At 43.5% G+C, this 21,908-nt stretch overlaps 2 protein-coding genes across 4 annotated transcripts; one reads left to right on the top strand and one right to left on the bottom strand.

Annotated features, from left to right (window-relative positions):
* The first annotated feature begins 122 nt into the window (after nt 1-122).
* Nucleotides 123-12,874, top strand: lrrc66 (leucine rich repeat containing 66). The gene is made up of 5 exons (XM_030372365.1): nt 123-392; nt 583-1,037; nt 4,836-5,005; nt 5,374-5,710; nt 5,866-12,874. The coding sequence occupies exons 2-5, from the start codon at nt 590-592 to the stop codon at nt 12,597-12,599; spliced, it is 7,689 nt and encodes a 2,562-aa protein (XP_030228225.1). The 5' UTR covers nt 123-392; nt 583-589; the 3' UTR covers nt 12,600-12,874.
* A 556-nt stretch (nt 12,875-13,430) lies between these two features.
* Nucleotides 13,431-20,443, bottom strand: dcun1d4 (DCN1, defective in cullin neddylation 1, domain containing 4 (S. cerevisiae)). 3 transcript variants are annotated; one of them, XM_030372381.1, is made up of 11 exons: nt 20,365-20,443; nt 19,036-19,106; nt 18,879-18,918; nt 18,563-18,650; nt 18,105-18,193; nt 17,591-17,661; nt 17,052-17,143; nt 16,843-16,951; nt 15,883-15,987; nt 15,518-15,620; nt 13,431-15,332 (listed from the first exon to the last, which is right to left on the bottom strand). In XM_030372381.1, exons 1-11 carry the CDS (start codon nt 20,381-20,383, stop codon nt 15,277-15,279), a joined length of 843 nt encoding a protein of 280 aa, XP_030228241.1. In that variant the 5' UTR covers nt 20,384-20,443; the 3' UTR covers nt 13,431-15,276. The 3 variants fall into 3 exon arrangements, with proteins under 3 accessions (XP_030228241.1, XP_030228244.1, XP_030228243.1); XM_030372384.1 differs by lacking the exon at nt 20,365-20,443 and adding an exon at nt 19,498-19,616; XM_030372383.1 differs by lacking the exon at nt 20,365-20,443 and adding an exon at nt 19,350-19,580.
* Between the last annotated feature and the right edge of the window lie 1,465 nt (nt 20,444-21,908).

The raw sequence follows: 21,908 nt of genomic DNA, 5'->3' as shown, positions 1-21,908 counted from the left end.
CACACCCTTTTTTAATACCTCTGCCAATCATGTTTTGTTTAAATAAACAAATGGAAGAAAAAACATTTAGATTTAATTTAGTACGGTTGCCTCTACTTGCCCTGCTGGTAATCTACTGTCATGTTGCATTCAGGCTAGCTTTGGTTTATCTAGGGATCAGCCTCCCTGGCCAGCATGAAGTACACAATGAAAGTGAGGTATTAACGAGCTGTGTGTAAATTATTGAAGGAAACTCCATAAGGCATTCTCATCTGTGTTGAGTAAGGACGTCCACTATTCTAGACTTTGAACGGAAACTACAGGAGAAGGATCAGTTCAGCTGTGGCTCAGAAGATTGAAGGACCTCACCCTATAAGTGATCAGACTACACCATTCTAGTGAGATTGAGACAGGTGAGTTTCATCAACTGTCTTTTGATATAGTTAGTGAGGTGTTTTTTGTTAAAAAGCGTGAGTCTTGTTGTTTAGGCTGTTTTGTTGTTTCTTGGATTGTATTAATTTGAATGGGGTGTTAAGTGATCAGTTATCGTTAAAGCCTCATGTTATCATTAAAGCTATCATGGGACCTCTGGTCTCCCACCAGACAGATCATGGTGTTGCCACGGCGGCCCGGCTGGGAGGTTCTGCTGCTGTTCTGGGGCTCCTGGGGGTGCTGGGCATCCCCAGTCCCCCTCATCCCCTGCCCAGAGCCCTGCGTCTGCCTGGATCACACCCTGATCAACTGCTCCTCCTCTGGGCTCCCCCACGCTCCACAACACCCTTCCATGGACAGAACCGCAGATTTAGATCTATCCCACAACCTCCTGAGCTCCGTAGCTCTCCGCAGGCCTAACCCGGAGCTCCTGGCCCTGCGGCTGGGGAACAACCAGATATCCTATCTCTCTCTCTGCCTCAATGAGTGGAGCTCCGATAGGGTTGGACGCCGCATGCCGTCCCCTGGGGCCTGGAGGAGCCAGAGGAGCCAGAGGTGTGTCTCCTGGGCTCCCGGTCTGCTGCTGCTATCGATGGAGAGGAATCGCCTGGCTGAGTCACCCCGGGGTGAGTCTGCTCGCCAACACCTAAAGTATAATCTTCTGATAATCTGCTATCTGTAATAAATACCTACTGTGGGATGGTTTATGGATCAATCTACTCTTTGATTGCATTCCTAAAAAATGTGATTGCTGAATCATATGATTAATAGGCATATTAATAAACTTTGTTATGAAGAATGCTTTATATAAGGAAAACATTTATATTTTTGGCAGACAGAAATCAAAGCATACAATATAAATCGGAGCAAATTAAAATTCCTAGTTAGTATATATTTTTATAAATATATATATATACATACATACATATATATGTGTATTTATATGTATATTTATAAATACAGATTCCTATAGTAACTAAATGGAATCTGACCTAGTTCGATTGTTTTCATTTTCATGATTGTATATCAACACAGCTCTTACTTTAGCATAACCCTAACCTCAACAACAACAAACTAAAGACAGAAGTTATTTGATGAGATACTTTAGGAAGAGGTGGGTCTGCAGGTGTTTTAGAAGATGGGTTGGGTGTTGTTTGGTTTTCTTGAACCCTCTATCCACTAGGTTGTATTACTGTCATAGCACAGTGTTTTGTAATACATACTGTAGATATTCAATGAGAGTAATGTCTGTGTATTCTATCTGCCTCCCATGTAAGCTGTTGTCGATAAAAGGCACCCGTGACTATGAACATTAAGACATTTCATTGTAGTAAAACAGCCAATATAAAATGTTTTTATAGTTTGAAAATTGATTATGCCCCCTGTATTATAGTACAGTCTCCTATATACACTGTATTTTCTACATATTCTTCCATGTGTATTTGATAAGCTTTTGACTTGATGAAGAGGAAGCTAAGCTGGGTAGAGCTGGCTCATAACAGGTAAACAAACTTGTGTGCAATAGTACTCAGTAATTATGTCTGGAACTTTGCTCTCCAGATAATGGCACAATAGGCAGATTAATGTACAACCTGACACACTCTTGCTTGGGGCCCTCCTATGCCTTTAAGAAGCAGGTAAACAAGTTAAACCTATTGCATATGAACAGGATAAAAATAAATATACACAATTTTCGAATGATTTTGAGACGCTCCATGCCTCTGCTTGGCAGAATATTTCAGTAGTTTTTTCCATCCTTTTTATTTATTCCGGAAGAGTGTGTGGTAGGCCGGTCTGTTTAGGGAGAACTCAGTGGCCAGTATTGGACCAGTTATAGTCGTCTCTGTTTGGTATTCGGATCACTACAGCCTCTGTACTGATGCAAAGGCCCCTGGCGCTTCGCTGTGAGCCTCTCTTGCTGAGACTGCAGGAGAGACAGCAAGAGAGACTTTGTGCCATATGCAGACATTTTCAGCTCAGTTTTTTGTGGTGTAAGAGTGTGCGTTGATACGATTTACCAACTGGCAAACATGTTTAAACATGCAAGATAATTATTGGGGACAATGACCATCATCTAGGAAATTCACATTTTGAGAAAGAACATATTAAATGTCAAACATTTTAGTCACAAAATGGCTGTCAACCAAACTGACAAAATCCACACCAAGTTATAGTGTAAGGATAACGTTGAGGGAACAGATAGATGGATAGTGTGGCAGGGTTATTCATCTCCCAGCCAAGAGGTACTGATTTTGATCACAGATGTCCGCAGCCTACTTATTGGGGTCCTATAGCTACAATACCTCAGTACCCCCTATCTGTGCTGTAATGCAATGTAACTGAATTCACTATAAGTACCTTTGGATGACAGCATCTATGGAAGTAAATCTGTCTCATTGGATTTTGAAAATAAAAAGTCATTGAATTTTATGCACTGAACATTATGCATTGAAATGACGTAGCCTATCAGGATTTTTTGCCTCTGAATTTTACTCTATACATTTTCAACAAATCATTTTCACCTTTATGTATCAACGTTAAAATATAAAAAAAAATCGAATATTCAACGTTAAAAAATTGAACTTAAATATCTTCAACGTCCCCAAATTCAACATGCCAAGGTCAGCTGCAAAATTCAATGTATGAAATTTTGTGTTAAAATCCTGGGACCCAAGGAAGAGCAATCGATCCTAGATGCTAGATCGCGGTCAAGCAAGGAGAGCGGTAATAAGAGCGTCACTCGCTAGGTCTTTCTTCTTGATACAAACGTTAATTCTAAACAGCATTTTACACATTAGGCCTAGCCTATTATAGGAAATGCTCAACCGTAAATCAACGTCATTAAACACTGACTGTGGTTTTTTATTGGGAGAGAAGCAACGTTGGTGGACCTTACTAAACGGCCTATCCATTGTATCGGTCTGTACATTTGTTAATCAAATCAAATCGAATGTATTTATTAAGCACATTCAATAACAAGGTGGTGGTGGGGGGGGGGTCTTATGTTGTAGCCTATTTATGTTTTTGTTTTTGTTATAATGCACACCGTTTTTATTTTTTTTAATAAACGATGAACGCCTGTATGTGAAGTGTGTGTGTGAATTTGCAGTGACTTGGCTGGATTTGCATGCAGCGTAAGGTGTAATTGTAGTGGATTAAGGAGCTCAATTTATTAGGGCACCGATTTGAGGCGATCCGAGGTCCCTTTGCCTACATTTGGTGTGATGCTGGGGCGATCTGAAGCCCGCTGCCCACTGTTGAACGAGAGCGTAGAGTCGACAGTATTGCGCACTGAGTGGCAACCGAAGAACTGTGGCAGCAGTGCCTCAGGACAGCAACCGGCTTTTAATTTGTCATCCTCATCTGTATCATGCCACTCGGTGCGGAAAAGTGTTGGCCCTGCGCCCTCGTTATGCCACCACAGAGGCATATCAACCGTTTTGCTCCAGCCCAGCCACTTAACGTGCGCCCCGTGGCACAAAACGAATACCCCCAATCCGAGTGATCGATGACGATACAAATGTTACATTTTAAGCTTGTGCATGTGGAATTTGGGGAAGTTGAAAATATTTAAAGGAGACATATTATACCACCAGGTGTCAGTGTAATTAGCCTTACAAGCCGTTTCGAAAATCTGCCTCATATGACATCACTAGTGGGCGTGTCCACCTAGATCTGTGCTGGATGGGGCAGATTTTCGAAACGGCTTGCGGCATAATATGTCCTCTTTAAGTGGACATTTTTAACGTTGACTATTTCATTTTGAATTTTTTAGCATTGAAAAATAAAGGTGAAAATGATTTGTTGAAAATGTTAAGAGTTAAATTCAGAGGCAAAAAATCCAGATATGTTATTTCAATGTATATATCAGTGCTTAAAATTCAATGGCTTTTTATTTTCAAAATCCGATGAGACAGATTTACTTCCATAGAATCTGATCAATAATGACTGAAATGATCAAATAAATGACTAAACTGGGGGGTTGGTTGTTATACTTGAAGTTGTATAGAAATGTTTTGCTTGGTCCGGTTATAATAATCAGCACGGTTATAATTGCAGTGGCAATGATAACGCATGTATTGATCATTGGGAACTTTTAATCAATATTATTGTGCTTGGAAAGTTAAGTTCGTCCACGCTGTGTCATCCCCTTAAGTTATCTTAAGTTCACATTTATTAAGGCAGACAGACAGTCATTCTTGAAGCAATTGATAAATGAGGCTGTTAACAATCAAAGCATACAATCCAAATTAGAGTAAAAAAAATAATACCTATATATATATTAGCCTTACAAATCAAAACACAAAGTAAGTAAGTTATTAAATCTCAGAGAATCAGAGATACTACACCTCAACAAAGTCTGTACCAAGTTGTCTTTAAACGTTTTCTTAAAGTTATTCTCCTGATGTGCTGGTGTTCCTCAGGGCTTGGAGGGAGCCGGGCTCTGCAGGTTCTCCAGCTCTCCTACAACCAGATCTCCACCCTGGAGGCAGGGGACCTGGAGGGTCTACATCAGTTGAAGGAGCTCCATCTGCAACACAACCTCATCAGCAGCCTACACCCTCGGGCCTTCGTAGGCCTCACCAATCTCACTGTAAGAGGAGGGTTATTATGGGATAAAAGATAGAACAGGTTTTCTTCCTAGAGGGTCTGAACTTCTTCCTAGAGGGTCCATTTCAAGAATTACAAGAATATGTAATAAGAAATTGGCCTTATTAGCAGTTTGTTATCATCCATATACCTGGTCATAACCAATCACTCATTAAGTTTCATGATGTGTAGATTATCTTGTGTACATGAAAATGCTTCCCAATTATTTAAAATGAATATGATAGAAAGGTAGTTCTCCAGAAGTACCTTTCACCAGTGAAGTAAAATAAGCTGTTCCAGACCAGTTTAGAAATTGCATCCAACTCAAGGTTGCTGTAACATCACCTTGTTCATCGTCTCCTGCGTTCCAAGGTCGTCGACTTCAGCTTCAACCTGCTGACGAGCCTCTCTCCAGCAACCTTCTGGTCCCTGCGGTTGGGGCTGGTGGTCAGGGCTGGTGGAAACCCGTGGAGGTGTGACTGTGAAATGGCTAACCTGAAGAGGCGGATGGCCCTGGATGAAGACGAAGACCAGCGGCTATGGTTGGACATGGTGTGTCACTCGCCTTCCTCGCTTGCGGGGAGAGATCTGCTCCAGCTCCACGAAGAGGACTTTGGGTGTGGCGGTGCCAAGAACAAGCCTGGGCTCCATCAGGATCTCACCGTCGACCACGGGTCTACTGTTCTGCTGCCTTGCTCAATGCAAAAAGGTAGCAATTTGTTTGGATTTATTGATTTTGTATATATTTTTAAGTTTATAATGTTCAACTAAATACTTCCTAACTCTAGGAATGTAAGAAAGGATAAATACATCATGACATTTTTCCATGTCATACCTTCATTTCGATATTTTGTGTTGTTATAGGTTCAACCTGGTGGACTCCCAAAGGTCAAGTGTCCGCCAACGAGTCTCAGGCGGGTCTACTGATGAGTGACATCACAGAGAGGGATGCAGGGCTTTATATTTGTTTGTCCCAATCACACAAAGATATTGTATCTGTTTACAACCTGAAAATCAGGGAACAGGCGAGGGCTAACAGCAGATTGCCCAGAAGTTTACCCGTCGACACCCAAGGGATAGGCAGAGCGGGTCAAGTAAGGGCCATGACAGAGAATCAGCGCCTGGGTCTGGCTGTGGGTCTATCTATTTTCTTCACTTTCCTGGTGGCGTTTATCCTCGGCGTCTTCGCTAGACCATGTATCGATGTACTCTGCCAAAAGGTTTGCGTTAAGAAAAACGCTCCCGCTCAACCAGGCTCAGTCTCGTCCGCAGGTCAGAGCCCCTACGACAACCAGGCCTACTCGGACGAAGAGGACGAACCAGAGATTGTGTCTGACAGAGAGCGGAGAGTGACCTTCAGTACCCAAGAAAACCAGGAGGAAAGCATGAACTATAAAGTTACTTGGGCAAGTGGGCAACCGAAAAACCAGTCCTCTTCTTCTGATGAGGAGCAGGGCAACAGTACAAGGACAAAGATGAAGTCCTTGAAAGCCTCGTCCTCTCAGCCCGTTGACAGTGAGCTGGGAGAGCGAGGGAGGCTGTCCTCTTCTTCTGATGAGGAGCAGGGCAACAGTACAAGGACAAGGAAAAAGTCCTTGAAAGCCTCGTCCTCTCAGCCCGTTGACAGTGAGCTGGGAGAGCGAGGGAGTCTGTCCTCTTCTTCTGATGAGGAGGAGGGCAACAGCACAAGGACAAAGAAGAAGTCATCGATAGCCTCGCCCTCTCAGCCCGTTGATAACTGTATCAACCAGAAGGAGACTGATTTAGAATTCACCTCTGAACCGTTTGCTGATTGGTCCCCACACCTGAACGATGCAAAGCTCAGGGACCAGTACCAGCCAAACGACAGCGGAGATGCCTTTGATTTCCCTGAGTCCATTCAAAGTGGTTCAGCAAGGTCCAGTAGTCTATCTGGATCTTTTAATCATTCAAAAAAGTTTGTTTTCCCAACTTCAAATGATTTGAGACAAGCTAACAGGTCCAGGTCCAGCTCCAGCTCTGCCTCTCATCTCAGTGAGGATGAGTCGACACAATACACTGTGAACCAAGAAACCGAGGAGTGGGCCGGAATGGGAATGGACCAGGATGTGAAAAACATTGATCAAACTAAGATCATTAAAGGGGTTGTTAGCTTTGACAAACAGACCCATTCAAAACAACCAATCAGTATTACTTCACAGGAGGTGTTGGAGGGTGAGCTACAAAACACCCAAATGGCCACAGATCACTTTGATTCATCTCTTTCTTCTTCCTGTGAAAGTGATGATGAGGTCACAGAGTACACATTTAATCAAGGAGCAGCTGATGAAGATGAGGGAACAGGAAGGAATAGCAAGAACATTGACGCTCAAAACAATGTCTGGCCCAAGTTGGATTTCAGCCACGTCACTCGTATCAAACAGCGTCTTGATATTACAGTGGAAACAATAAACACAGGTCCTGCAGTAACCTCGAAAGACACAGGTTCAGTCTACAGGACTCATGTCAAACCACGTTTGGATATTAAAGCATCAACGGATTTCACCTCCGGCAGCAGTGAGAGTGAAGAGGAGAACACTAAGATTGAAAATGCCTATCAGCCCCATCTATGCCTGGGCACAGTGAATCCATCCAAGGATTTTGAAATCTATGCACAGGAAAATACATGGCCTGAATTAGATCTCAACAACATCACTGGCGTCAAACGGCATCTTGATATCAAAGTAGTAACAGAGACCACAGGTCCTGCAGTGCCCCTGAATGACACAGATCAGGACTACAGGTACCATGCCAATCCACTCCCAGTGATCAAAGAATCAACAGATTTCACCTCCAGTAGCAGTGAGAGTGAAGATGAGCCTAATATGCACCTGGACACAGTGAGCCAAATCAATGATTTTGAAATCAATGCACAGGAAGACAGATGGCCTGAGTTGAAACTCGGCAACGTCAACCGTGTCAAGAGGCGTCTTGATATCAAGGCAACAACAGACACCACAGATCCTGCAGTGTTACTGAAGGACACAGATCAGGACTACAGGTGGTCTCAATTGGATCTTGGCAACATCAACCAAGTGAAACAGCCTGTAAATATCAAAGCATCAACCGATTCCACCTCCAGCAGTGATAGTGATGAGGAGCCCACTGATGTGAGAACGAGGATAGAAAACACGTCTCCACTCATAGAGCATCTTGGCACGGTGAGCCAGAAGAAGGAATCTGAAATGAATGTGCAGAATGAAAATTGGCCTGTGCTGGATCTCATCCATGTCACCCGTGTCAAGAGGCGTCTCGATATCAAAGTAGCAACAGAGAACACAGGTCCTGCAGTGACCCTGAGGGACACAGATCAGGACTACAGGTATAATGCAAAACCACATCCAGATTTCACAGCATCAACAGCTTCAACGTCAAGTAGTAGTGAGAGTGAAGAAGAGCCTAATATGCACCTGGACACAGTGAGCCAAATCAAAGATTTTGAAATCAACGCACGGGAAGAAAGATGGCCTGAGTTGAAACTCGGCAACGTCAACCGTGTCAAGAGGCGTCTTGATATCAAGGCAACAACAGACACCACAGATCCTGCAGTGTTACTGAAGGACACATATCAGGACTACAGGTGGTCTCAATTGGATCTTGGCAACATCAACCAAGTGAAACAGCCTGTAAATATCAAAGCATCAACCGATTCCACCTCCAGCAGTGATAGTGATGAGGAGCCCACTGGTGTGAGAACGAAGATAGAAAACACGTCTCCACTCATAGCGCATCTTGGCACGGTGAGCCAGAAGAAGGGATCTGAAATGAATGTGCAGAATGAAAATTGGCCTGTGCTGGATCTCAGCCATGTCACCCGTGTCAAGAGGCGTCTCGATATCAAAGTAGCAACAGAGAACACAGGTCCTGCAGTGACCCTGAGGGACACAGATCAGGACTACAGGTATAATGCAAAACCACATCCAGATTTCACAGCATCAACAGCTTCAACGTCAAGTAGTAGTGAGAGTGAAGAAGAGCCTAATATGCACCTGGACACAGTGAGCCAAATCAAAGATTTTGAAATCAACGCACAGGAAGAAAGATGGCCTGAGTTGAAACTCGGCAACGTCAACCGTGTCAAGAGGCGTCTTGATATCAAGGCAACAACAGAGACCACAGATCCTGCAGTGTTACTGAAGGACACAGCTCAGGACTACAGGTGGTCTCAATTGGATCTTGGCAACATCAACCAAGTGAAACAGCCTGTAAATATCAAAGCATCAACCGATTCCACCTCCAGCAGTGATAGTGATGAGGAGCCCACTGATGTGAGAACGAGGATAGAAAACACGTCTCCACTCATAGAGCATCTTGGCACGGTGAGGCAGAAGAAGGAATCTGAAATGAATGTGCAGAATGAAAATTGGCCTGTGCTGGATCTCATCCATGTCACCCGTGTCAAGAGGCGTCTCGATATCAAAGTAGCAACAGAGAACACAGGTCCTGCAGTGACCCTGAGGGACACAGATCAGGACTACAGGTATAATGTAAAACCACATCCAGATTACACAGCATCAACAGCATCAACGTCAAGTAGTAGTGACAGTGAAGAGGAGATCATGGGTCCTGTAGTGAATCTGGAGGACACTTACGTGAAAACTAAAGTGGAAAATGCTTATCAGCCTCATTTGCACGTGGGCACAGCAAGCTCAATCAAGGATTTGGAAATCGGTGCACGGGATGACGGATGGCCTGAGTTGGATCTCGGCAACGTCAACCGTGTCAAGAGGCGTCTAGATATTAAGGCAACAACAGAAACCGGGAATCCTGCAGTGACCCTGAGGGACACAGATCAGGACTACAGGTTTCATGTTAAACCACGTCCAGAATCAACAGCATCAACAGATTCAACATCAAGTAGTAGTGAAAGTGAAGAGGCGACCCCAGGTCTTCTAGTGAATCTGGATGATTCTTATGTGAAAACTAAAGTGGAAACTGCTTATCAGCCCCATTTGCAACTGGGCACAATCAAGGATTCAGAAATCAATGCACAGGAAGAAAGATGGCCTAAGTTAAATCTCAGCAACATTAGTGGCATCAAACAGCGCCTCGATATCAAAGTCAAACCACATCCAGAGATCAAAGAATCAACAGATTTCACCTCCAGTAGCAGTGAGAGTGAAGAGGACTTTACTGTAGTTAATCTTGATAACGCTTATGTGAAAACTAAGGTTGAAAATGCTTATCAGCCTAAATTACACCTGGACAAAGTGAACCCAATCAAGGATATTGAAATCAACGCACAGGAAGACAGATGGCCTGAGTTGGATCTCGGCAACGTCAACCGTGTCAAGAGGCGTCTTGATATCAAGGCAACAACAGAGACCACAGATCCTGCAGTGTTACTGAAGGACACAGATCAGGACTACAGGTGGTCTCAATTGGATCTTGGCAACATCAACCAAGTGAAACAGCCTGTACATATCAAAGCATCAACCGATTCCACCTCCAGAAGTGATAGTGATGAGGAGCCCACTGATGTGAGAATGAAGATCGCAAAGTTTTCTACACCCATAGTGCACCTGGGCACAGTGGACCCAAATAAGGAATCTGAAATGAATGTGCAGAAGGGAAATTGGCCTCTTGTGGATCTCAACCGTGTCAAGAGGCGTCTTGATATCAGAGTAGGAACAGAGACCACAGGTCCTACACTGATTCTGGAGGACACAGATCAGGACTATAGGTACCATGTCAAAACACGTCGAGAAACTTCCACAGATTATACCTCCAGTAGCAGTAGCAGTGACAGTGAAGAGGAGAGCAGGGGACCTGCAATGAATGTGGATGACAAAACTAAGGAAGAAAATACACATAAGCCTAGTTTGCACCTAGGCACAGTGAAACCAATCAAGGATACGGAAGTCGATGCAAAAAACGACAGGTGGCCCGAGTTGGATCTCAGTCGACTCCCCCATATCAAGAGGCGTCTTGATTTCAAAGCATCAACAAAGACCCCAAGTTCTGCCGTGGATGACACTAACGATGACTGGTGGTCTCATACAGATCTCGATAATATCACCCGTTCTAAAAGGCGTTTGGATATCAAAGTACCAACGCCCTTACCAGAGAGGACCTCCATTAGTAGTGGATTACCATTGCAGTCTCGTTCTTCCTCATCCAGTAATGACAGTGATGGGGAGATGAAAGTCCAAATGGTAAAAGAAGAAAGAGAAGACCCCGTTGTCGGAACCATGAGTGAGATCAGATGGCCGGACCTTAATCCCCGTGTCCCTCGCATCAAGAGGCGTATTGATGTTAAGACACCTTTACCAATACCACATCCAGGAAAAGTTGACCCTGTTCAAAATGATATAGGGTCTTCCACGAGTGAGAGTGAGGATGAAAAACAAGTGCAAACACGTCAGCATGAAAGTGAGGTGCATGTGTTATCACCGACCACTAAAAATGAGTCAATTGTACACTTCAAAGGGCCATTATATGACGACTCTCTCACTTCGAAGAGAGATCCAATTATTAAATTAGAGAAGTATGCTGTGATTACAGATGGGTTGGATGACAATAACAAAGGCCTCAAGAGTATCCCAGGACCAGAATACACCCCAGATCTGGAGTCCCGTTGGGCAGGGCTCAATCTTGGGAAATCGCGCTTAAGACAGCGTCTCGATATCAGCGCCAACAAGGCTGCTCCACTCAAGGTATCATCTGAAACTGAGATACGGTCTTCTAGCGGGGAGAGAGTGGATAAGATCAAGGAATGGGCAGAGAAGAGTAGCAGTGTTAAGGATTCGGACATTGATGCACAGAAAGAAACATGGCCTCTGGTGGATCTCGGAAACGTCACTGGCGTCAAGAGGCGTCTTGACATCAAAGTAGCAACCCCATCACCAACATCGAGTAGCGGTGATAGTGGAGAAGCCAACAGTTGGCCTGTGTTGGACCTTGACAACATCTCCGGCATCAAACGGCGTCTTGATATCAAAACAACACCATCATCAAATATTTCAATCGAAGACTGGAACACCAGACTGGAATCTCCGCCTCCTGTTCCAGACTCCTCCACCAGTAACGAGAGTGAGAATGCCTCAATGCGTCACAGGAGGGTGGACTTCCCGGAGTACCATACTCACGGCCCGGCTCGCTCTTTTGCTCAGTCTGTCAGGGGAACCTCAGACACAGAGGTGGATAGCTCCTTTACAACAGTAGACATCAAGGGGTGGCGTTCTGTGAAGATGGGCACGCAGGAGAGGAGGGGCCTGGGCGCTCTGAGAGCCATGTCCTCAGAGAGGAAAAGGTGGGACACGGACGACAAGGAGCTAGGGGCTGAAGGGTCCTCTCAGCAAAGCAGCCATCAGGGTATTCCCTTAAGAGAGGCCCCCAGTTTGAACTATTCGTTCTCTGGTGAGGACTTAGAACCTCATAGCAGTATCATATCAGTACAAGAAGCTAGAGCTCCAGAAAGACTCCCGAGGTCACGCCAGAGAACCGAGTATCAGAACAGACTCATGGGACGTGACAGGCAGGGTGGGGATACTAAAGTAGATTTAAGACATCCTCCAGAATACTTAGAAATACAGAACTCCACACTGTTTGACTCATCAAATCCAATGTCTGAAGTTTAACTAGGTGTAGCCTACAAATGTATTTATAACTAGGCATTTATGTAACGTTTATTGATGTCTTTTTCGTAAAGAAACAATCATGTTTAATCAAATTCTGTCAGTGAACTTGTATGTAACATGAATGAATAATGACCAGAATCTGTACTCGACTTCACAAATATTATCTTGTAGATCCTGTACGATTTTTAATATATACTGAGTAACTGTGTAACAAGAAAAACCTTTTGTTTAGTTATTTTAAGGAAATTTGTATTAAAGTGACAACATCGAGACAAGCATTAAGTCAATAAACCCCTTTATTTGTATATATAGACATAGGTTATAGTGAAAACAGACATATAGACACATACATACATAGTTTACATACATATATACAGTCAAGACCAGGTAGACACATCCTCTGCATTGCCATCGAAGAATCCACTCTAAATCAGTCTTAACAACTAGGCCTACTGCTAACAAACTCTTACAAACTGATTGGCTGATGCTTTCTAATAGCAAAACTGGGAGAGTAAAATCTGACTGCATTGGGTGTTGAGAACTCAATAGGTCACTTTCATAGGTCGAGGTTTGCTGAAATACTACCAACTAGTGGTGATAAGAAGGCATTTCAAGTAAGATCTTTGGATGCTACACACATCTTTGCTTTCCGCACATTTTGCTTTCCATCAATATTTCGGAAACCAAGGCTACGGACCAGAGACCAGCGACTGGACTGCCTGTTCTGAAAGCCAGACATCCAAGCAGCGATGGCCAGAATAGACCAGAGTCTGGCATCGGTCAACAAATGGAGATTTGAAGCATAGGAAGTTGATACAACCTTTGAGTTTCTTTTTTTTTTGTACCTTCAACGCTGACAAATCTTTATGTCCATTTATGAAAGGTACCAATGAAGTTCAACATTCCAATGCAGCTTGTAACCTCCCATTGGGTAAAAAGTGACGCTGTAAACTGGAGGTTGCGTCATAGACCTCTACAGAATGTGCACTGATATGCCACAGGGGGCCGAATGAAGGAGGGAACTACAGTTCCACTGAGGATAAAAGGTCCGTTCCGGGTCTTAACGGACACCATATCAGGGGTCTCAGAGAAAGTCTTCGGACTCTTGAATACCAAATTAAAAGCACAAAAAGTTCTCACTAATTCCTGTACAAAACGTTTTCTTACAAAAAGGGGACCTCATCCATTCACAGAAGGCTGACAAGAGCGTGCATGCAAATATCAAAACCTGTGACAACGCGTTACACCACAGCCAAAGACTAGAATTTATACGAGAACGTTATACTAGGCAAAAATAACAGCGTAGCCTCCATACATTTGCCCCCCCTCCCCCCCTGAATCGTTGTCAACCTCGGGTTTGAGATTAGGACCGCTGTGATATAATACAAAGCAATGATCCAACAGACCTACCTTACCTTTCCTACGCAAGAGAACCCAAACCCACCTCCAAGGCGTCCTGGGAGGGTTCTGGAGCCCTCCGCTGTGGATCTACTAACACTGTCCGTGTCGGCCACGCTACAAGTTAATATCGGACCTGAAGCTTCGTGGGCCCAGGAGGACGACCAGATGTCACCTAGGAAGACGTAATGGACGTCCATATTCACTTCGTCCCAAAAACGTACACGGGCCCCAACAGTCCATGGTCGTCCTGAAGCAATCCCTGACCTGTGTGTGTGTGTGTGTGTGTGTGTGTGTGTTTGTGTGTGTGTGTGTGTGTGAGTGAGAGAGACAGTTAAGTGTATTGAGGCACAAAGACTCCTATCCAACACAGCATGGATACATTAACAACATGGCCAAAGAACCGATAGCTAGCGTTCCACGTCTCAGTGGCTGACCGCTGTGCATTAATCTAAGTTAATAAGCAGCATTGATGACTGATTTAGTGAGGGTGGAGGGGTCGGTGTGGTGGTGAGGGGGAGTGGTCTGGTTTGCCTGCGCTGAGTCATTAGAAAGTCATAAGCAAACCAGAGCCTGGGCTCAATAACTACTGGCACAAAATGATCGTAAAATATTAACTTCTTTGACGCCATGTGCTTGTTGGAAATAGTCAATTTCCACCTCAGAGACACAATCGAAATTGGCAAAAAAAATAAAAAAAACAAGCACAGGATTTAATGCAGAATATTCTAATGAGGCAAAGTTCAAAGAGCCCCTATTTAAGACAACGTGAACGGTGCTTCCGTTAGTTTCCCATCGAGGAGACCTATCATCCTCTCTGCCTACATCATCACCATTCCAAACACCCTGTTCTCCACGCACATACACAGATGCAACTATGATGTCACAGTGAGGGCGACCAATGCCGCTGGGGGTTCTTAGCCATGCCTTCACCCACAATGCAACACTGGTGGCGAGGATCATTATTTCACAAATCACAGCCTTGATCCCCACGGGGGAAGGGGGGGTCAAAACCCCCCAGATTTAACACTCTGATTCAACCCATTCCCCGTCCCCTTAAAAAAACAATACCCGTTCCGTACTCATTGCTCGGAGACCACCCCAATCTCCCAATCCCCCCCAGCCCACAACAGTGCTCACATATACACCTTTGACAAAGTTTGTATTGTTTTACTCATTGGTTGTTGTTGTTTATGGTTTTTCGTTTTTTTTCTCCATAGTCGTCGTTGTCACTATCACCTTTTGTCTTAAGTCTTGGATGGTTGGCTCTGCACTGCAGCTATGAGATCTGTCGCTCCTTGTACCACTCCACAAACTCATCCAGCATCACAGGCCCTGAACAAAACAAGGGGCCAGAGAGGGAGGGTCAGAGGTGCTAGCCCCCATGTGTGTGTGTGTGTGTGTGTGTGTGTGTGTGTGTGTGTGTGTGTGTGTGTGTGTGTGTGTGTGTGTGTGTGTGTGTGTGTGTGTGTGTGTGTGTCTGTGTGTGTCTGTGTGTGTGTTTGCGCATTGACACTCACAGGCACCGTCTTCGTCATAGTTACTGAGGTCCAAGTTGATTGTTCTGCTAAACTCCAGCACATTGCACCATTGGTCTTTGTTGATGACTTTGTACTTTGATTGCTGGTGAAAGAGAGACAGAGAGAAAAACATAAGATGATTTGGTTTGATGCAGTAAGACAACGTTGGCGGTTTACACATAAATTGAATGGAGGTGGATTGTGTCAGCCCATGCTGATCTGCGGTATAATATGACACCAATGAGAACCAATATATATACGAGGTATAATATGACATCCATTAAAACCTACGTGTACTGAGGTGCAATGACACATGCCTGGCACCATGCTTATGGGGGGACTTGAATATGTTTCAAGGCCCTTACCTCTAGAAACTGATTAAACACAGGGAACAGGGGCCACGTCTTCCCCAGGAGAAGTCCCAGCATGCACTTGGCTGTGTTCAAGTCCAAACTTCTCTGATCTTTTTCCTATAATAGAAAAAAATAATGCATCTTAAAACCCAAACACCTATTAGTCATAGATCAGTAGGCTACGTATATCTGGAATTATTTTGAGGTTTGTTTTGTAGATATATTGGAATTAGCTTTTAATGAAGACAGTTACGTCAACTGAGCAACAATTCAGTGTAACTTACAATCACAGCACCCCTAGCTCTTACATACACGTCACATTTAACCAATTGACGCATCCCTAGCTCCTACATAACACTACACATTCGCATCACAACCTTGCTGCATAATGGCAAACCCAAACACATGTGCATGCTTATCTCATAGTGAGAATGGCTGAGAGGTTTTCCTGAACGGATGACGCTTCACACCAATCGCAGCCAAGGCAGGTTGTGTCAACAAAAACAGGCTGTGAACATGATAATCTCTAACTTGGAAAGTCAATAGGAACCAAAAAAAATCCAATGTACCGCTATGTGTTTAAACATATTAAGCCAGAGACCACAGAGGTGTTGTTTAGCAAAGACCTATTACTGCTGTGTTATTTAGGTTCATGGCTTGAATCACATTGTTCAAGTTTATCTGGTTAATAAAGTATTCCACCATAGCTTTTGTCTAAGAAAAGTATATGAGGCAATTTTTCAACCCAAAACAGGCTGGAAATATCCTGAGCTCAACATCTGCATGATTACACTGAAAGTGATTAAACTCACTGACTGATGATTGACTGGGCTTAATAGGATCAGAAGTGAAAGATTATATAGAATTAAACCAGATAAATTAATTTATCATTTTATAAAAAAAAAGTATTTTCATCAATTAGATCCGTATGAAATACAGCATCACGTGTAGGACAGGATCTCCTGGACTCACCCGTGCAAAGTCGAAGGCGTATCTGTAGATGAGCTTAAAGCTGGTGGTGTCGTTCAACACAGACCTCAGGTGGTCTAGAGAGTTCCTTAGGCTCTCTGTGGAGTCACACCTGACAGAGGCAGAGGAAAGAAGAGAACCAGGCATAGGTTGTGGCCACGTAGCAAAGAGACATAGCCCCATTGGGACAGTCTCAAAGGAGAAGGACTTACTGCAGTGAGCTCATTCCTTTCAGCCACTCCTGGAGGGTGAAGTACCCCATGCTCTGAGCATCCAGCCTCCATGCCAAAACCAACATCACCACCTGGAAAACCAGCACAGTTGGGTGATTTCTAAAGGACAGGAGGAGATATATGAAAATTTAGGATGAAAAAATAAAAGGGGCAATGACTATTTGAAACCTATACCGCACAGCTAGGTAGGAACAGGTATTTCAGCTTAAATAGTAGAACCCTAGTACACCTACACCATACGTAAAGCGCCCCTATTTTACCACCAGGTGTCGTGTTAGGCCAATACAAGCCATCTTAGAATCTATCTATTGGGGACGTCACAATGTGAAACTACTTGGTAGACTGCATTGATTTGTCCATCATACCTCAGAGTAGACACTCCCACTTGTTATGTCACAAAGAGATAGACCTTGAAATGGCTTAATAACCTCACACCTGGTGGTTCATTTGGGGGCCCTTTAAAGTCATGGTATATTAGACTATCATTGAAATCTAGCAATCAGCAGGATGGTACTTACATTCTCTGGTTCCACTCCGATGTCCTCGCAGAACTTCTCCATACCCTCTGGGCCCACAACGTCATCACAGCCTGTTCAACAATCAACCAGTATAGCACCATTATTAACATTTAGTTAGTTAGTTATCTTTTCACCAAAGCTATTTGCATTGAGCTCGGACACAGTCTTTAAGAATAAGGTTGGGATAAGGGGGCATCTTGCTCAAGGAAGCCTACAGGTTTGATTCAAGAAGACATAATTTATCAAATTCAGGGTAAAAAATTAAAATCGTAAGACAAGGTGCGTCCCAACTAAGTAACGAAAGCTTAAGTAGAACGGTTGGGCTACAGACACAAAGGGATCAAACCCGTGCCTTTCTGCTGGGAGTGGAATGAAACATGGGAGTAGATCGAAACAAGATATGTTTTCTTTGCATGGATCAAAGAAATCCTATGTTAACCATTCAGTTTACCACATGTAATAAGCACACATACTTGCATACTGTGGTAAGACATGTACGATGTAAAGGCTGTACCTGCGTATTCATAGAACCATTCTAGACACCTCTTGCTGGAGAACAGCTCCTCCTCACGGATCTGGGTGGACTCCTGTTTCCTGAAAACACTGTGCATAACAGAGTACATATTCGTCATTTCCTCAACCACCAAGGGCTTATGATAATTTGAATCAGTCACTACTTATTAGGCAAATTAAGACAGTGGACTGTAAGACCCATTGCTATGGGTCTGGTTGTTGCCAAGGTAATGGATGTATGCTTTAAGTGGAGGTGTAGATTGGGTGTAGAGGGTAGTGTGTGTAAGATACGATATGGGGTGTAAGCTGGTTTATAAGAGGTAATATGTGAGCTATAAGTAGTTGGGTAGGCATGGTTGTGTTTGGGTATACCCACAATCATGTTACAGTATGTAGGTAACAGTTTGAGATGGGGTGTAGCAGGTGAGGTATTGGTAGGTTCTGCGCCGCGGGTCCTACCTGTCCTGTCGACTCTTCTTAGCAGACATGTCCTCACCAGAAGATGGTCTTCTTTTCTTCCTGGGAGGCATGGCGCGGTGACAACACACTAGGGGAAGAGGGTCGTAGAGTAAAGCATGTTCAGTTAACCATATGTGTAGCATGCTCAGCTAGCCATGATACATTTCATGGAAACGGTAAAGACATGTAGCATGGGCAGCTTACCATACTACATGCCATGGAAAAGGTAAAGCCATGTAGCATGTTCAGATAACCATGATACATGTAATAGAAGAGTAATGGCATGGGGGTATGCGCACAATGATAAGCTTATTACCTGATTTGTGGCTTTCCTGTCCAATGTCCTCAGTCAGGTTCTAAAGAAAGTGTTATACACACATATTTATCCTATGTTATGTATGCATGGCCACACACACACACACACACACACACACACACACACACACACACACACACACACACACAATGTTTACCAGCTTGTGTAGGGTGTGGTAGATCTTATGGATGCTGGCCAGTGTAGACAAATGGGTGTTCAGCTGAAAATCTAAAAGGAAACAAAACAAAATCAACAACGCCGTCGCAAGTCCATGACATCCATTGGTATTTGGCAAACTCAGCTACAGGGAAGCTATACAGCTATACATACGTCTATCTCTAGTTAGAGCTATCTAACCCGATGTATCAAGAAGGAAAGACCTTTCCGTCAACCACCACAATGTACAACAGGTACATTGTGTTAAATGTGCAGATAAAAAGTGTTCAATGTGTATATAAATATAACAGTCACATTTTGAGAAGATATGTCCGCTCTCTTCGCAATATACGCCAAGCCAGTTTTTTCCACAGACAAGCTACCTAATAGCCTTATATTATTGTGGCGTTTAATCATATGTGATCAAACATCGGCAAACCATAATAGCAGCGTTGATTCTTACGGCTCAACAGAAGACAAAAAAAGACATCGCTGACTTCATAGCGCTAGCTGCACACCTAAAATAGCAGTGCGGACGCTCAACTTGCAAAGAGTTTACAAAGTATCTGGAGAGTTGGGGCTATGGGCGTTGTAGTTCATTTCCTTGAAAAGAGGCCGTAGAAACGAAGCGACGGCTGAAGAATAAAAACTACAAGCCCCAAGTCTGACAAAAATAATTTTTCATTCACAACCCCGCTCCCCACTAACACTCACCTTTACTGATTGAATGCATTGTGCAGTGTTTCAGAAAAATGCAACATTGTGCACTGCTTAACATGTATGTTTTGCAACGACCTTTAGTGGCAAGTGATGCAAAGTGGCGTGGAAAGAAGCACTAATGCTGCAGCAGACATTTAAAGATGTTATACAAAACTGCGTCACAATTTTCATTATCGCCTATTTTCCGCAGCTTGCTGGGGAATCGACTGATATCCAATGGCATTAGGTAGTTAATAAGTTCCCTCTGACGCATACAGTATCATTAATCAAACGACTGCATCGATCGTGGCCGCAGATATTGACAAATTTAACGCAAGCTATGTTCAACTGAACATTGCAAATGCTACATGAAACATGTACTTCGGAATGATAAACTATCCGCTTGCACGATGAAGCAACCTCAAATCACACTATTCTTCTTTGTTGTCGGCCCCAGAATAACACTGCAAATAGCAAGAGGACAGCACAGAATCCGTCCGTTATCCGCTTGCACAGAAACACAAAATACATGGGAACGCAAAACAGCTGGCAAGCTGCATGGGATAAACGCTGTACCCCCATTGCGTGCAAAAATATATATATCAAAAGACGCTGTAACGTTACTACTTACTTGCCGCATCAGAGTGCATTTTTATGAAACATACAACTGTCTGTGGGAAGTCCGCAGACCGGCCACTGGGCGGGACAAATCAGTCTTAACCACGCCCCTCGTTGATTTAGAATGGAAAAACAGTCTTCTGGATCCTCCCTCGCTGTTCTCTGATTGGCTGGCAGACATGTCCTTTAAATAGGTGGTAGACAAAGAAAAGCAGCCCTCCCATGAAGTAATCTGACAGGTCGGCATACCCAAACAGGCTGTCCCACTGCAACCATTCATTGGTGAGTGAACTTGTATGGATCCGTCAGAAAGCAGCGTTTCCTCGTGTAAGCAGAAACACCAGCCCACGACACAATGTCATTGGCCAACTTAGTCACAATGACCTTACCGTTTGAAGCCACTGTTTTGGGTTGATTTGAAATGCCAGCCAGGAGGCAAGTGGGGGTGTTTGGCCCCCATGTTTTGGCCAGTACCTCTTCACAATCTGGCCTCTACATTCATCCAGCCAACAAGCAAAACCGAAGACCCTCTCTACCTCAGTTGCTTTAGTGTTGTTGTTTTTTAGGGTCCCAGTAGCCAGTGAGTAATACCTTTTAAAGCCATCTGCAGCCTTCTTAGTTGTTGTCCACGTAGATTGTCGTCAACTTTATATTCCAGAATACTTAGAATAGATAGGAATTTCAAAATAATATTGAGGACATTTTTGGAAAGGAACTTGTATAACACCAAATCCAGCTATAACAAGAGAGCGTCCCATAATATCCTATCTAGCTAGGGCATAATAGTTTAGAAACTATATATATTACATGAACATCAAATTCTATAAGTTTGATGTTACTTTCCTTCATATCATACCTTCCTTCTCTATTTTATTTACTATACCTAAAAGTGAATCAGTGCGCTCGTCCACTTAATGACACCTATTGGTTAGAATATGTAACAGCAGAGATTTCTTTGCTTAAAGACATTTAGTTGCAATCATAACGTCCCTATAATTGTATCATGACATGATGTGTTCGTCCACAGACTTTTAAGGTCTCATAAGGAACAGCGGGAAAGTAGGAATTTTGGATTAATCTTGTCTATACGAATGTCTGCTACAAGATATACAATTGTATACGCACTATGTATCTATTTATAAAAGACAATTTGTCTTAATTTAACCTAATAACTGCTTCCTCTTAATAAACGCGTTTGGAGAGGTGTGCCCAGATATTCACCTGTCCCTGTATTTCTTCATGCATCTTGAAACAACACTGTGGGAAAACAAAACCTTCAAATGAGAGGGATTAGGCATATCATCTCTTCTTTGCAATGGAGCAAAAAACATTCATGCCCACAGTAAGGTCATAATTGCGAAAATAAAAATCCTACTTTGTATCATAAATCCTTGTCCAGATATTACTAATTGAATGTCAAGGTTACTCAATGTGTTTAAATAGTTTGAATGCGAGGAAGTAATCTGAGCAATGACTCCAAACCCTTTATTCTCATCTGTGGCTGGAATACTGGGCTTCGCCAAGGGAAGGCATCCTAGACTCCTACTGGGTCAGGTC

The sequence above is a fragment of the Gadus morhua genome, chromosome 12 (genome assembly GCF_902167405.1).
Source record: "Gadus morhua chromosome 12, gadMor3.0, whole genome shotgun sequence".
In the NCBI taxonomy this organism is placed as follows: domain Eukaryota; kingdom Metazoa; phylum Chordata; class Actinopteri; order Gadiformes; family Gadidae; genus Gadus; species Gadus morhua.
The sequence above is the reverse complement of the archived record's forward strand: the minus strand, read 5'-3'. Positions and strand labels throughout refer to the sequence as shown.

Bases quoted from the DNA above. Each gene is read 5' to 3' on its own strand.
- lrrc66 (XM_030372365.1), top strand. From the start codon at position 590: ATGGTGTTGCCACGGCGGCCCGGCTGGGAGGTTCTGCTGCTGTTCTGG. The intron at 1,038-4,835 runs GTGAGTCTGCTC...GGTGTTCCTCAG, and splicing joins CCTGGCTGAGTCACCCCGGG to GGCTTGGAGGGAGCCGGGCT. The intron at 5,006-5,373 runs GTAAGAGGAGGG...CTGCGTTCCAAG, and splicing joins TAGGCCTCACCAATCTCACT to GTCGTCGACTTCAGCTTCAA.
- dcun1d4 (XM_030372381.1), bottom strand. The intron at 18,919-19,035 runs GTAAACATTGTG...CACTTTCTTTAG, and splicing joins ACCACACCCTACACAAGCTG to AACCTGACTGAGGACATTGG. The intron at 18,651-18,878 runs GTAATAAGCTTA...CTCTTCCCCTAG, and splicing joins ACAGGAAAGCCACAAATCAG to TGTGTTGTCACCGCGCCATG.